Source organism: Cryptomeria japonica, chromosome 10, assembly GCF_030272615.1.
Source record: "Cryptomeria japonica chromosome 10, Sugi_1.0, whole genome shotgun sequence".
Classification (NCBI taxonomy): Eukaryota; Viridiplantae; Streptophyta; class Pinopsida; order Cupressales; family Cupressaceae; genus Cryptomeria; species Cryptomeria japonica.
The window spans coordinates 105,687,620-105,704,016 of NC_081414.1; the positions used below are offsets into that span (position 1 = coordinate 105,687,620).

The following is a 16,397-nucleotide window of genomic DNA, read 5'->3' on the forward strand; positions in this document are numbered from 1 at the left end:
TAAATGATTTATTATTTGTGAGGTTGTATTTAGGTAGTAGATCTAAGTAGCTATTCTCATCGTGGTTTTTTCGATCTTGGGTTTTTCACATATATTTGGTGTTGTTTGTGTGGATGTGTGTTGATTTATATGCTCTAAGTGCTGCATCATTGATTTACTTGTGATAGGTAGATCTAGTATTTACATTAAGTTATTAATATTGAGAAATGAGTAAAAATTGTATATATTGACTCACCCTCCCCTTTCAGTATATTGTGTGCCCTTCAGATCTTGTGGTTTATTTGACTAATATCACACTTATGAATCTAGTGTGAATTGCATTGATAAGGTGAAGTTCGATTAATTCAACCTTTGTATTATTTTATCCTTTAGTTGTTGAGACTTGTATTGAGATTCCATCTACTCCTTAATTCTTTAGAGTTTAGTGTTGTTATCACTTTCAATACTTTAGAAAGATGTTTCTAATCTCTCAAATTCAACTTTGTGGGATGATGTTTGAAAAGTAGTGTAGATTTATTGTATGAGTCCCATTGTTTAGTGTTAAATTATTTTCACATGATCATAAGTTTATTAGGAAGTTAATTAGGAATTTATTCTCCTATATTTAGATGTCAATCCTATCACTTATGATAAGATTTTCTGTTATTTTTTTCACTTTATCTATTCTTGGTAAATGTGGTACATATATCTATTGTAATTAAACCTATCTTATGATTTTCTCTTATGTAGAAGAAATACTTGTAGAACCATACTTAGCTTAACATGACATCAACGCTATAAATTTGCAAGTTTATGCTCATATTGGTGAGAGTTTTAACAATGAATTTGTAATTGATACATCTTGGAGCAAACTGAACTTCATGGATGAGTGCGGAAGGCATCAAAACAAGTAAGGATTTCTTATCCAAACACTAAAATTGGAGTCTAGAAAAAATAAGGGATTTTTTTGTGGGTTTCATTCTTATTTATGAAATTTTTGAATATCGGGTGGGTCCATAAATCTATACAAAATCCATATGTTGTGTTGCATTGGTTTTACTTATGCATTGGGATTTGTTAGTTGACACTTATTTCTTGCTTATTGTGACACATTTAGTTTATCTACCAAGTTTTAATATATAGGTAGGCTTTCCTTGGTGGTTTTAGTTTATTCAAGATGACCATTTATTGTTTAAAAATTTTGGTTTTTAATTTAACCAATTCTTTTTATTTAGATTTAAGTTTAATTTATTATATAGTACATATTGATTGTAGGGATTTCCAATAGGTAAGAGATTTCAATTTTTTGATGTACTCAAGATTTAAGTAAATAATTTATTATATAGTAGATATTAATTGTGGGGATTTTTGCTGTTGTCATTATAGAATCATTACCACCAAACCCTTGTTGCTTGCTAGTTTTTCATTGAATCTCCACCAAGGAGTTGCCTTCATGTTAGATCAACCATTCCATTGCTCAGTCTAGGTGTTGACTACCCACCACCAATAGGTTTATCACCCCATTATTGCTAGCTAGCCACTTGTTCTCCATTTATTTTCTATAAAGGGGGTATATTTTTTTTTGGCATAAATTGGAAATATAGTATTGGATTTTATTATAAAAAAGAGTAAACACAAGAAAGTTAGTTATAAGCACTATCTAGCGCTTTTGGTAACTTTTTCATAATATGTTGGTGATTTATTTTATTACTAATCAAAGTCACATCATCTAATTCGATTTTTGAACTCATAAATTTTTGCAAGAATCTTTAATTTTTATAATATTTTGTGTTGGAAAGGTATTACATAGCTCCAAGTATATATTCAATCCTAGGTTTATTTTATTTAGATAAATACAATTTTATACTTTTTGAGTAATCAACTTAGATATACTAAAACTTGGAAAAGTTCTATCAATTTGGGTGGGATTGATTTTAGTTTACCTAGATTCTATATTTAATATTATTGGTTGTAATCATGTTGTGTTTATTATGGGAAGAAAAGATATACAATATATGAATGCATATTAAAGGAACTTGATGATTTGAAACTTTTGTATGAACATCATTAGGTAAGACACGTTTGCACTACCTATGACATCATTTCTAAATTCTTTTAATTTGACATTTAAAGAAACATCTCCATCACTTGCTACTTCATTAGATTCTAGCATTGCTTTTTCGAGAGCTTCCAATGATTTCTTGGAACAATACACTTTAAGTTTGCCAAATTCACCACATCAGAACATATTTCTACTAGACATATCATCCCTATTTGTAGAGTCCCATATTTTAAATTTGGAAAACCACATTGAGAACATTTATCTTCTATTTGATGTAACCCCAAATGGTGTTGCATCACCACCTTCATCTTCTTTATATATTTTTTATTATGAGTTTCCACTTTGCCTTGAGTTGTAACGCTCATTGATTGGGCTTATAATTCCTAATTGTATTGTGGCATCTTTTGATAGTGGATTGGAGACATTCAAACAATTTTTAGGATCTTCTTTGTTGTCTTGGATCATGTATAAAGTTCAAAGATATTAATCCTTTTCAGGTGCATATTCCTATTTGGAATGGGAAGATCTGTTGCATGCATCGATACTTATATTTTTTTCTAAGGGGAGAAATGTTGTTCAATGTTTGTGTGCCATCTTAAACATCTAGTTTTGAACATCCACTAACCTTATAGGAGGTATCTTGAATGGGGACTACATAGAACCGCATGGTTCCTCTTCTTATTTTTAGTTTTAAAGGGAACATTTCCTTACATTAGGTTCCATCATTTCTACTTTTGGGGGGTTGTCTTGACCTTCTCTCTACATCCTCTCATATGGGGGGTTAATTAGGAAGTTATTTTCTTGTATTTAGTTGTCAATCTTATCTCTTATGATAAGATTATCTTTTTATTTTTTAAGATTTGTTTATTGTTGGCAAAAGTGGATTTATCTATTATAATTTCTTATTTATGAAATTAATGCTCACGAAATGCACTTATTGCGTATTTATCCTCTTTTATGCTTTTGTCTCTTGTAGAAGAAATTTTGATTCAAACACCATCTTGCAAGTTTGACAAACATGGAGGATATCTATTTCCTCTTTAATGATAGTTACAACACAACTATTATCATATTGTCTTTGTTTTTCGAGATTGTTCTTCACAACTCTTCACAATATTTTGGACTTCTTGCACCTCATTGCATTAAGATGTCCTTTGATTTTGACATGTGGACACTTGAACAATGTCTTCTCAAAAAGTTGTTTGCTAGTAGACCATCTTTGAGCATTCACCATTGGCATAGGAGCTACTCCTTGTGGGGCTATGCAAAGTCCCTCTTTTTCTTTCCAAAAGGGGATATCTATTGTTCATTGATGACCTAATTAGTCCTAATGGGGTCATATTGGTTCCTCCTTCATTCATTTACTTGTATATGTTTGCATTTTTTTCTTTCTTTTGGATAAGTATTTTTTTACAAGGTTTTTCCCTTTACTCCATTTGTGAAAGATTTTTTTTGTTTGTATATGGGTACCTAACACTACTTTGTAGATGTGAACAATCATTCTTACATTTTTGCACTTTTTTTTGTGCTCCCTAAGTTGCATTTAAGGGGGGTGTGGTTGTGGACATGATATACCATCTAGCTAGTTGCATAATAGGTCTTATTCACACTTACATACTTAAGCTTACATAGGCTAGTTATTTTGTGTCTCATATCATAGGATTAATAAACTTGTCATGATCTTAGTATGTCCTAGGATTTCATCTTTGTCTTTATAACAAGGGTTTCAACAATTTTATTTTGCATTTAAGTAATTCTCTAGCTTCATAGCATTTTCCTTGCTTCTCTCTTGTGTAAAAGGTTGTTTTGGTTGTAGGTGATCCTTGGGCTACTATAGGGTTAATTATCAACTCATACAACTTTTACCTAATTACCAACTTTGTTCAATTACAAAGATTAAATTATATATTAACTCAATAGAAGTGTTTGGAACAACCTTGCAAATTGTTACAACAATGCATGATATTAAAAATTGTATTTTTTTTGGTTAAATTAAAATTCAACTAAAATGTCAAACCGATGTTACTTCTTTTAGCTCTCTATCATCCGAATGATGGATCATGGAGTGTGATTCAAAATGTTGATAAAAAAAACTTACACAATCTAATCCAAAAACAACATCAAACAAATTTATGAATCGTAGAAATATTATATCATTAACTAACCATCCAATTAAAACTTGAGAAGTGATCAAAACAATTCTATGATTTACAGAACTATATACATCAAATTTGCAATTCAACCAATTTCGAAGCTTTCAAATGATCTCAGACACTGAATCCAAAAAGCTTCGGAGAGAGATGGCTTACAATGTTCAAGTATAGGTAGTATAGCAATGGCCCCTTGGAGCTTCCTTGCAACTTTAGTTAAAGATAATGTGCAAGCTGTAACTATGAAATGGATATTTCGTCTATGGCTTCTGCCTTCTGGTTTCTGTGATACTCCATATTTGGTGAAAAGTCCTATTACTTCAGATTAAATATATTGATGATATTGATGATTTGATTAAAGATAACAGAAATATTCATCCTAATCTTGTGTCAATGTTTATTACCATCTGATAAATATACCACTTGATCCTGTATGGCATATTGATTATTGAATAAAAATTGTGTGATCTTCTTGATATGAAACACACTAAATTAAACAAAATAATACATAATCTTTTCCTTGAAGGAATCAAACCAAAGTTCAGTACTATAAAAATGCTGAACATCTGAAACATTTTTACAAATGCAATCCTGTGTTGCTTTTGTTGCCTACAGAAATATGAATCCATTTATAACAAACCTGTACTAATCAATATCATTAAAAGAAGGCCATGAATATAGGTAGCAAAATCTATTACTATAGATCTTCATTAGCATAAATGCATCCACAAATCCTTCATGCAGTAAACTTCAAATAGAACAAAATCCAAACAAAGAAAACCTGTACTAATCAATAGTATTGAAAGCATGCTATGAATACAGATAACAAAATTTATTCTCACTCTTAATTAGAATGCATGCATCCACAAATTCTTTCCTGCCCATATAATCATGCAGAAAACTTCAATTATAACAGAATCCAAACAGAGTAAACCATTAAGAGTTTTATAAAATGTTCTGCAGTCATCAATAACACAAAGATTTCAAATAATGGGTTGTGATAAATGAAAAATAACTCCAGAATACAGTGCAAAGAAAACTTATTTGGGCAAATAATATATAGATTTATTTCATCAAAAGAAAAACAGATTTTTCCTTGAACAAAGCCTCACTGACTGAGCCCAATAATCATTACTTCGTCCAAGATGTATAATCTCATAATCTCATTTGTCTAATACAAACAGCTACATCCATTTACAAAGCTCAGTATGTCACTTTCCTTTAGATGAACTCATATCTGACCAGTAAATGAAATGTAAATTTTTTACAGTATATACATGGTGCCTGGCTTTAGATGTCTGCACAAAACTGGGATTCTATTACCCCAGTCAGGATCTAAATTTATAGTCACCCTTATGTACTCCTATTGTTCAAAGCAAAATGTTAAAAGGATGGGTGAAAGAGACATTTGGCCTGTTGTATGTCAGCAGAGCAGTTGCCTAATCAGGAAGAATCCTGCCATGAATATTCGGAGCAAAATTCAAGTAATACTAAATTTCTCCTGCCATGAATCTTCAGAGCAAAATTCAAGTAATAAATTTAAATACCATCATCTAACTCCAAAAAACAAAGATTTTTGTTTGGTTAGCCACCATACCTCTTAATACTTGGGTTTTTTTCTTGTAACTTTCTTCCATGGCTGCAATACAGAGTCTGAATACTTAACAGGCAGTTTTGGTAACCGCCTTTCCTTGGAGCGAGTCAGGGGTATTGCCCCTTCACTTACATCTATACCCACAGCCTTCAAAATGCACTTGGGATTATACCGAACATCACTGGGTTGTCCCTCTCTGGCCAATTCTTTTGCAGCATCCATTTCCACACTAGCATTTGCCCAATATGGATTGCTCTGCAAACTAGGTATACCCATAGCATTTTTACCCTGTCTTAAAACATTTTCAGATAAAACAGACATCAAATCCTTTTCCTGAGCCTGGATGCCCACGGATTTTTGGAGTATCTGATATTCTACCACCTGAATGGCATCATACAACAGGTCCAGAGATCCACCCGCATGAATTGTGTTCTCACTCTTAAGTTTTTCAGAACTCTTTAACTGAAATCCATCATTGCTTTCCAAAATCCAAGTATTTGTATTATAGATATTGAAATTTGATTTGGAGTGCAAAGATTGTGCAGGGCAACTCTGATCAAAACCATATAAATAAAATCGGGTATGATAAACTTTAACATTCTGCAAAGAGGAAAAAAAAAAGATGCAGTGGAAAGGAAGAGGGATTTGATGTGCACCTTGAGTAATTTGGTCTTCTTTCTTCTGGTTGGGGTTAGATTGTCTGCTATTTTTCCTTCATCGCCATTCCTCACAATATGCTCATCTGCTTCGCTGGGTAATAATTCTTTCTTCCGTTTTCCATGTTCAAATCTGATCATATTTGCCAAGGAAGGATATCTGTTGTTTTTGCTGCCTCTCATGGCGCCGGTGTTGTCAGAAGAAGGGATCATGAAATCCATTCAATTTTACAGTAGAAGATTGTGGAATTCTACTCCTGGTTTTATAGAATTTGTGCGTTCTTGAACGGTCTGAGTGCGAAAGATTTGCTCTGAATAGATGTAGTTCACAATTCAGAAAAAAGCAGAGGATGGAATTTGCAGAACCGAGGCAGACTGAATTTAGAGAAAATGTTTCAGAGGAGCGAAGGTATTAAAGTAAAAATTATGAGAATGTAATAGTTATAATGGTGGGATTAAACACGGCATTTTCTTCATGTTGTTCGAGACGGGATTTTGCTAAAGCAAATTAATGTGGTTTACTAGGGAGATTAAAAGAAACTCATTTAGGGGGGTTATCTTGTTCTTCAGAGTTTTTCAAGAAATGTATTTTGCAGTCTATTTGTAGTTGAGATGAGTGGTGGGTTTGTTATAATAAATAGTGGATTTGTTTTTTATTAAGTTAAACATAAAGAAGTAAGAAAACATCTAACAATAGTCAAGAATAATGTGAAATATCAATAATATAAACACTAACAATGAAGTAATATGCAAAATGTTATCAAAGAACATGACTATCTTGTAAGGTGGTTTAAATCCAAAAGTTTTGGAGGGTTTTGATTTAGTTTAGTTTTGGATTGATAGAATCAGACTACTGCTGAAAGGGATTAAAGAGGTCACTTGAACACAAAGAGGAGGATAAATCTTTTTCTTTATAAATAAGAAAGGAGCTAAGAGGCGGAACATGAACCATGACCTCAATTAAACCATCACATTTCTTTTTCAAAGTTTTCAAAGAGGAGTCACTCTCCACAATAGAAATGTTGGGATTAAGGTATATCTTGGTAGACTTTTAATTAATGTGATGTTTATGGTAGACTTGGTATGCCATGATCTATTTGTTAGATTTGACATTACCTATGCAGGGGGAGTTCTTGGATGTGTATGTTATTCATTCATGGAGCTTGTGAATGTAGTTTATGAGTTGGATATGTTGTTGGCATGAGTTCTATTGATGTTTTTGGATACCTTTGAGGTATGGATGATTGGATGGATTAACACTTGTTGTGGGTTCTTTTTTAATGATGTGGGTTTATCAGTTGGATGTAAGCAACCATTTTTTTGGTTGTTGTTCTAATTAGTGTTTGATCTTGTTATTGGAGAATTTTTTGACTTCAAAATTGTGTTCTTGAAACGAGTTTTGGAGTTGGTTATGCTTTTATCTAGCTTGTGAGCATAGTGGAGTTGTGGTAGTATCTTGTAGCCTTTTGTTATCACTTGGATTTGATGCTCATGTTCTTTGGATTGGTGCATCTACACTCTAGCTTGTTCTTTTTCTCCCTGAGTGGCATTTTGGAGGATGCCATGAATTTTTTATTGAAATGGTGGACATCTTGGATGTTTTTACACATGTCTTGTTGGAGCATGATAGCATGTTTGAGATTTATGTGGTTTCATGGATGTTTTTACAAGTGTTTTGCTAAAGGAGTTAGGAGAGGACAAGGGTTATGGTATTAGTTTTCTTGTATGAATAAAGAAAGATGTAAATTTCCATGTAAGGGCTTAGAGCTTGAAAATGTTTTGTAACTTGTTGCTAAATAATACATTGGCTTAATGTTTTCGAAGTGTGTGGATTTTTGCTAGAAAGGGTTTTGCCTATGTATAATTGTGTTTTCTCTTCAATCACATTCCTCTTGTTTCATGATTCTGAAGTATTGAATTTGCATGTTGTAATGTTGCTGAAACTCTTTTAGATCTATAAAGATTTTTTAAATTGCAACATCTTTCCTTTAAGGATTAATCGCTGGGAAATTGACTATGTATGTTTCCCTTTTATGACATAGTAGTATGTGCTTGTATCAACTTGTTGGAATTTATTTTAAAGAAACATAGAATACTGAAGGTGCATACTGAATCTCAGAGGTCTTTTTGGTATGTATCTCATTTCCCTTCAATTGGTATCAGAGCTCAGTTTTATGTTTTGCATATTGCTTGCATGTGCATGTATGTGAGTTGTATGTACTTGCATGTGCATGTATGTGAGTTGTATGTTTCTTGTGTGTGCTTGTATGTTATTGCATGTAATAATTCATGGTGTTTAAGGTTATAGGTATTTCTTCTAAAGATTTATTAGTTTGACAAGCTTGAGGGAACCTATTATGAAGAGATTAGTTGATGATTAACCCTTTGATAACTAGAAGTCTTGTTGTTGATCTTGTTTTCAAGAGACAACACACATTTTGAAGGATGGAGAATATGAAGTTTTATGAAGTTGATCATGTTGATATGATATTGATATGGAGATCCTACTTTAAAATATAATAACCCTATTGCATGGTGGCATTGTTATATTTCATGGTTGTGTACAATAGAGTTTTTCATATTGGGTGTCTGTTTTAGGCTCCCTAGTAATATGGAGAAACTTGGGTTGTCTATGGTTGGATGTTCTTGTGTTTAGTGTTTGTTTTAGTCCTTGGTATTGGAAGGCACTACTTTATTACCCTTGAATGCATGTAGGATATGGAGCTTCTCATTGGATGATCTCGAAGCTTCTAGAATAGTCTATCTTCCTTGTATGCATGTACATGATGGTGGTTGTGGAGTTGACCTACAAATGGGCTTGAAGTTCTTGAACCTCTTCTTCCTTGTGAATGGTTGTACTTGCATGTGACTTAGTTTCATGTTGTTTGGAATTGAGAGGTTTGTAGATTTTCCATTAAAAACAATGTTTATTATAGATCAACAAATGAACTATTTCTAGATCATGTTTATTTTGGGGTGATTCTAGATGAGATAGTTCTAGTTTTGCATGTATACTTCGTGCATGTTTTGAGGAGATATGTGGCTTTCTTAGTATGGAGATTTTGTTATGTCATTAGTCGCTCAACATTTATGTATTATATGTTCAATGGGTTCTTGGACTATGGTGCTTGTTTGTGGACTATGGTGCTTGTTTGTGGTCTACATTATTCTATTTGATATCTCATATCTATAGGTTACTCATGTGATGATGATTTTGCATGTTTTAGTGTTTGGATCTATGAGTTGTGCATTTGTGTGTGTTGATCACCTATTTAGTTGTAGTGAGATAACTTAATTGTGGACTATCTATATCCCCCATGTCCAATTCAATATTGATGCCAACTTTGTTTCTTGGTCTTGTCCATGGTCATTTGTGAATTGGTATGTTTCTTTGAGATAAGAGTATGGATGATTTGTGAATACCTAGATAGTCAGTTATGGGGATATGTAAAATGTTTATAACAATGTCACAAATAATTTGGATAAATAGTTTTTTGTGTGATGTTTTTGAAAATGATGGTTGTTGGAGATTGTTGGAGTTTGTTGATAACATGAGCCTGTATGGTTGTCATTGATTTCAAACCTAGTTATTCGGATGGATGTTGGTCCAGATATGGTTTGTTTGAACTTGGTTATCTAGATGGATGTTGGTTTGGATATTCTTTTGGTGATTGGCTATGTCATCTTGTATTCAGGGTGACCTAAAATGCTTTTGGTGCCCTTCGGATATGTTGCAAATTATATTGTTATTTAGTGGATCATAGTTTTTTGGTCCAGATATGTGTTGGAAGATGTGTTGAGATGTTTATTTGGGTCTCACCTTGGCGTGTGGAGATTGACATGAAGTATTTTGCATCGGAAGTGGTTATGTGGATGACTGGTTGATTATGTCTACATGTTATGCTTTTTAATGCCCTTTGGAGCATGTGTGGATTTTTGGATCAATCATGGAAGGATGTATTATGATATGTTTTGGTTCTCTCTTTCTCTTGGAGTGGAGCAATCTAAGTATTGGTCCAGGTGACTTATTTTGTGTAATATTCCTTATTCTATCTTGGCCGACCCTTAATTTGGTTTTCAATGTTGTATCTCATATTTAAGATGTGTAGATGGATGAATTGTGTGTGGATGAGAAGTGTATTGTGTGAGAAGTGTATGCGAATGATTTACAAGAATATTTAAGTTTGTGGTGATGCGAATGTTAGTTTGAGAAGACTTTTGAAGGTGATATATTCTATAGGACAATGTGTTGTGACAATGAATATTATTAGATATGTTTGGCATGATGTTGGTAGCTTGATTCAATTGTTCAAGGATAATTTTATGATCAAGAGAATTCTTCTCAATATAAATTTAGCTATTTCATTCATTGTTGATTGTCAGTGAGTCCTTCGATAGTAGTTTGTATCTTGTCCTGAAGAAGTGTTCTTCAGTTGTGCAAGTCCTCTTTGTATCTTGCCTAAGGTTGTGTGCCTTATTTATGCAAGTCCTTCAGATGTTGGTGTTCCTTGGTTGTATTCCTAAAATGTTGTAAACATTGTTATTCATATTGTGATTTAGATTCTCATCGTGTTTTTTCCTTGTTTGGGTTTTCCAAGTAAATTTGGTGCTCATGTGTTGATGTTTATGTGCTAATGGTTAATGTGATGTTGCTAAATAAGGGGTCAATTAATAATTGTTTTTGAAGTTTCAGTTTGATTAAGCCCCCTTCTTAGTCCTACTGGGTGCTCAACAATTAGTAGCAGAGCAAGGTTTCTCTTTGGAAAGCTTAACTGCTTGAGGTAGATCTAGAGATGGCACAGGACCTTCATGTTAAATTACTGATATTTGATGGAACACAATTTAATTTTTAAGAGGAAAGAATGGAGTCTTACTTGAAAGCACTTTAGAATGGAATCTGGGAGATTATTCAAACATGTTATCAATGCCATTTGAATGGACCATCAACTCTAGATGAAATTAAGGCTCAAGAGACAAATGTAAAAGCTAGAAAAATTCTTATCAATTGTCTTAGTGATGAAATATTTGTCAAGGTTAAAGGAATGAAAGAAGCTAAGGGAATCAGGAACAAGTTGTGTTATGCATATGAAGGTGATCCAAAGACTCAACAAGTAAGAATTTTGAACTTGGAAGCAAAAATTTGAAGGCTTTAGAATGGCTGATGATGATAGTGTTGAGAGATACATACATAGAGTGAATGATACAGTAGAAGCTATCTGAGATATTGGTGGAGTGCTAGAATAAAGTGATGTCATTAGAAAGATATTTTTTAAATTTACAAAACCCTAGAAACTAAAGAAGTGTGCTATCGAAGAATGTCATGATATGAACAACTACACAATTGATCATCTTATTAGAACATTGTCTGCCTATGAAATTGGAGAGATGAAAGATATAAAATCTCATCGAAGGGAAGCTGCATTTAATTTTTCAAGGATATTAGGAGATGAATTGAAAACAAGTGAGAACTTGGATGAGATTGAAAAAAACTTTGTAAGAAGACTGAAGAGAGTAACTAGAAAGTACAAAGGTAAGTTGCCCTTGAAATGCTTTAATTGTGAAAGAATTGGTCATTATGCTTCTAAATGTATATACAAAGAAGATTACAAAAAGTTTGATGACAATGAAAAGAAATGTAGATATAGAAGAAATGATTCTAAGAAACGAACATATGATAGAGACAAAAGGAAAAGGAGTTGTTTTCTCTATGGAGGCACATTCATCTAAAGAAAAAGATGCTAAAGACTCAAATGAAGAATCTTTATTTTGGCTATGGAGGAAAAGTATCAAGAAATATCTGAAAGAGTGGAAGAGAATACTACACTACATACTAAAGTTGAACCAAGATCATGGATCATTGATTCTAAATGCTTGATTCACATGACCAGAGACAAAGATAAGCTTATCACTTTGAACAAGTATGATGGTGGATCAATGAAATTTTTAGGAGAGGAAGTATCTCAGTTGATGGTAAGCATAAAAATGATGTTTTTTATTATGTAAAAGGATTGGGACATAATTTGTTGAGTGTTAGTCAAATGTACAATGAAGTTTGTAAATTTGTGTTCTAGAGACTAGATGTATGATCAGAAAAGGTAGAACTCGCAAGTTGGTAGCAAAAGGAATTAGGAAAAGTGGAAATGTTTGTTATATAAAGGACTGAAGTGAAAACAAATGTTATCTAAGTTAGAGCAATGAATGTTGTTTATGGCATAAGAGGATGGGACATGTTAACTTTGATAATATGATAAAGATTAGTAACTTTAAGGCAATAAGAGATTTACCAAAGATTATCAAGCCTATTGACATTGTGTGTAGGGAATGTAAGTTGGGGAAGCAAACAAGGAGAAGTTTCAAGAAGAAGGAGTATTCTACGTCATATCTGTAGACACCTAAAATTGTCATGTCTAAATAAATAAATATTTTATTTATTTAATTATCTAAGCCTAATTCTTCTATTAATTAAATAAATCTTTATTTATTTAATTAATTCATTTATCCTCTTCTAGCCTTATTTCTCATTTAAATAAATACATTTATTTATTTAAATTATCCTTTTCCTAAATTAAATAAATATCTTATTTATTTAATTAATCCCACTTCCTCTATTAATTAAATGAATCTTTATTTATTTAATTAATTCATTAGCCTTTTCTACCTATGACAGATGTCATTCATCTCTTAATTCCTACACTACCCACCCCTCTCATTATTTTATTATTTCTTTTAACTACCCTCTAATCATAGCTGACCTCTTTTTACACCTCTCAATCTTATCCCTCCATTTCATATAGTGTCTTCTATATAAGGAGATGCTTTCTTCATTATCAAACCCCCAACTAATCAATCTAACTACTTGATCAATTGACTACACTATGCTTTGCACTTTTAGATGCGATCCTACTTGCAACCACATTTTCGTTCTTTGTTGAGCTCTTGTGCACATAAAATCTGAGAGCAAATATATCAAGCAAGATCAATGGAGATAGGAAGAATGGAGATCCAAACCCTATTGGACATGTGATGGTATAATCTTTGTGATTTCATTTGATTTGCATTGTCTTAGGTAATCTTCATATGTTAGGGTGGATCTTTGTTGTTGTTAGGCTAGGGTTTTGTGGTTGAATTCATTTAGTCTTTCATCATTGTTGTTTATCCATTTTCATCGAATACATTTTGGCACACCCGGTGGGACTCTTGTCCCTTTTGCATTTAACATCTTTTGTGGCAGATTTTGTGTTTTTAAGTTGCAGATTTGACATTTCTGACAACATTTTGATATTTCGCGTATGCACACTTTCGGATCGCATTTTTTGATTTTCTAACCGCGTCTGTGACATCTAGAACCGCGTCTGCGTATTCGACAAGATTTTTTTTTTTTTTGTAGATTTCCAAAAATGCATTTGTATTCCATAGTCGCGCCTGTGTGGTCTTCAGGCATGTCTGCGTTAGAAAAATGTGTCTGCGTTCGGGAGCCGCGTTTGTGTCAGATCTAGGTGCGTCTGCATATTCTAGCAGTGTTTGTGTCTATGACAACTGCATTTGTGTTCAGTTGTTGCGTTTGTTGTTACATTGATTCGGTTTTTCGTCATTCGGATTTCAAATCTGGTTTATTTTGATCTAACATTTTCAGATCTAGCTAACAAAAGTGGTGCAGCTTGTCTTGGAAGCAAAATCGTTTTGTCGAAGGCCCTTATTTTCACAAAGTCTTTTGGGATCTAAAATTTACCTAACTTGTGTGCTTGCAGGAAGGGGTGATTATTTGAAACAATCCAAACTACTAATAGATCTTTGTTGTAGGACCTTGGCAAGGGTTTTTGATCTTTATTGTGTGCCTTGTTTTCATAGATTAGAAAACACTTCAATTGGTGCACTAAAATTGAACCATTGTCTTTTGTGTCTTGAGCAATAGGCTCTTTTTGTTTAATCTTTAGAGGGCCTGTCTCCCCGTGTGGTCATTAGGACTATTAGTGAGGAGAGAATGACCCAAGTGGTAGCAAAAGAAAATCCATCTTCTTCCAAACCACTATAAATAACCGTATCCATGGTGAAAACTATGGATAACGTGTGCTAATTAGTTCATACTGACATTATGTCTCCCCATAAACCCATTTGATCAAATTTATTTGATCATTTGTAGGGCATAACCCCTACCGGTTAGGAGCCTTCTGTATTTACAGAGCTGAAAGTGCTGCATGTATGGCCACACGAGTGGATGCCCTTACTAGCACCTTTTTGTTTTAGAAGCCAAAATCCTTCTAGTTGTTGGGGCAGAAGGTCAGACTTCTGGTAGCGGCCCACACACATACAGTTCTTAGTAGAGATACAAAGTTTGCCACGAGGAATTTCATGGGGACTAATGCTTGGCTGCCCCGAGAAGTGAGTGTTGAGGGTGGAGCCAGTGGGGTCAAGCATCTAAGTATCCACTTTGAATAGCGTAGCCTCGGGGGAAACTCCATGTGGGATCAACAACTATTGTCTTGGCTAGCCATAAGAATTGTGCTTGACTTATTTTGAACATTCAAACATTCAAGACCAAACATCAAAACATTGTGTCTTTTGTGTCTTCAAGTGTATGCAAAACAATTTTACATCAAACAACACACTTTTTTTTGGAGTCATTTTGGAGTCTAAACACTTACAAACATTGAGTCCTCATCAACACTGTGTCCTCTTGTCACGAAAAATAGTCAAACATTCAGATTTGGTCACAACAAAACAGCTTCACAGATTGGAAAAATTGCACAAAGTTTACAAAAACGCGTCTGTGTTTGACAGAATAGCATATGTGTCATCTAAACACATCTGTGAAGGGCAAAAACACATCTGTGTCTTTTGAACAACATTGCAACATCTCAGAAACGCGTATGTGTCTGACAGAACCACGTCTGTGTCATTTAAGCGCATCTGTGTCTGACAGAATAATATCTGTGTCATTTAAGCGCATCTGTGAAGTATACAGGCACGTCTGTGTTCAGGATTGAAAACTTTCATAATTCAGCAAACAAGAACAATTAGTTTTAGACTTATTGAGCTTCCTAGGTTATCTCTCTAGGGTTTTCATCTAGCATTCAACCTGTCTTTGGGTCTCACAAAGTCCATTATTGCTTTACACTTTACATTACATTCACATTTATCTAAACTTTAGTCAAAAGGTCACTTGCTTGTCCTCATCTTACTTTATCAACATACTACATAGAACAACACTTTGCTAAGTGGTCCCTCATTAAGGTCTCTCACCTTTGGGCCTCATTTGGTCTTACTTAGAGTCAAGGTCAACTTATCTCATCAAGAGAAACTATCATCTCTTTGGAAGCGACACCTACTCTACTACATACATACTTGGTCTTACACTTTGGACATTGCAAGTACACCTCAGATTCATTTACATTTCATCCAACTCTTGGTCTTCCATACTCTTTCCATTTTCATCTAGTCTCACACATCTTGGTCAATACCTAGTTCATGGTTGAAACCCATTACCAAAAATCTAGGAGAGAAGCTAAAGAGGCTCAAGAGTCCACAAACATGAGTTCTTATGAGTATGACAATGATATCTTTTTCAATTCTGATCATACTACATTACTTGACATGGATACTTATAGAAACATTCCAAATGTTGAGAACATGGACACTACAAACAACAATGATACACACAATGACAATATGGACAACTTCTCCGTACATTCAGCAGAAGTGGAAGACACCATTATGAATCCCCATTTCAATCAACTGGTTTAGGAAATAATGAGGAGAGATAGACAATACTTTCTACAAGTGATGGCACAAAGTGGAACCAAGATCCCTCATGATTTTGACATGTCTCAAATAATGGAAAATCGACCTTTGCAACAATCTCACTCCAACATGGATCAAAGGAGGCCTAATAGTGGAGGCAATAGAGGACCACATATGGTGCCTGAATCACCATCATATTTGTTTAAAAAACCAGAGGT

General features: G+C 33.6%; 1 protein-coding gene across 2 annotated transcripts; it reads right to left on the reverse strand.

The window, feature by feature from the left end:
- Nucleotides 1-5,229: 5,229 nt before the first annotated feature.
- Nucleotides 5,230-6,930, reverse strand: LOC131072585 (uncharacterized). 2 transcript variants are annotated; one of them, XM_058008783.2, is made up of 3 exons: nt 6,442-6,930; nt 5,789-6,337; nt 5,230-5,604 (listed from the first exon to the last, which is right to left on the reverse strand). In XM_058008783.2, the coding sequence occupies exons 1-2, from the start codon at nt 6,661-6,663 to the stop codon at nt 5,792-5,794; spliced, it is 768 nt and encodes a 255-aa protein (XP_057864766.1). In that variant the 5' UTR covers nt 6,664-6,930; the 3' UTR covers nt 5,230-5,604; nt 5,789-5,791. The 2 variants fall into 2 exon arrangements, with proteins under 2 accessions (XP_057864766.1, XP_057864765.1); XM_058008782.2 differs by having other exon boundaries at nt 5,230-5,646; nt 6,442-6,925.
- Between the last annotated feature and the right edge of the window lie 9,467 nt (nt 6,931-16,397).

Coding starts and splice junctions, on each gene's coding strand:
- LOC131072585 (XM_058008783.2), bottom strand. CDS start 6,663: ATGGATTTCATGATCCCTTCTTCTGACAACACCGGCGCCATGAGAGGC. Junction 6,338..6,441: donor AGAAGACCAAATTACTCAAG/GTGCACATCAAA, acceptor GGTTTTGATCAG/AGTTGCCCTGCACAATCTTT.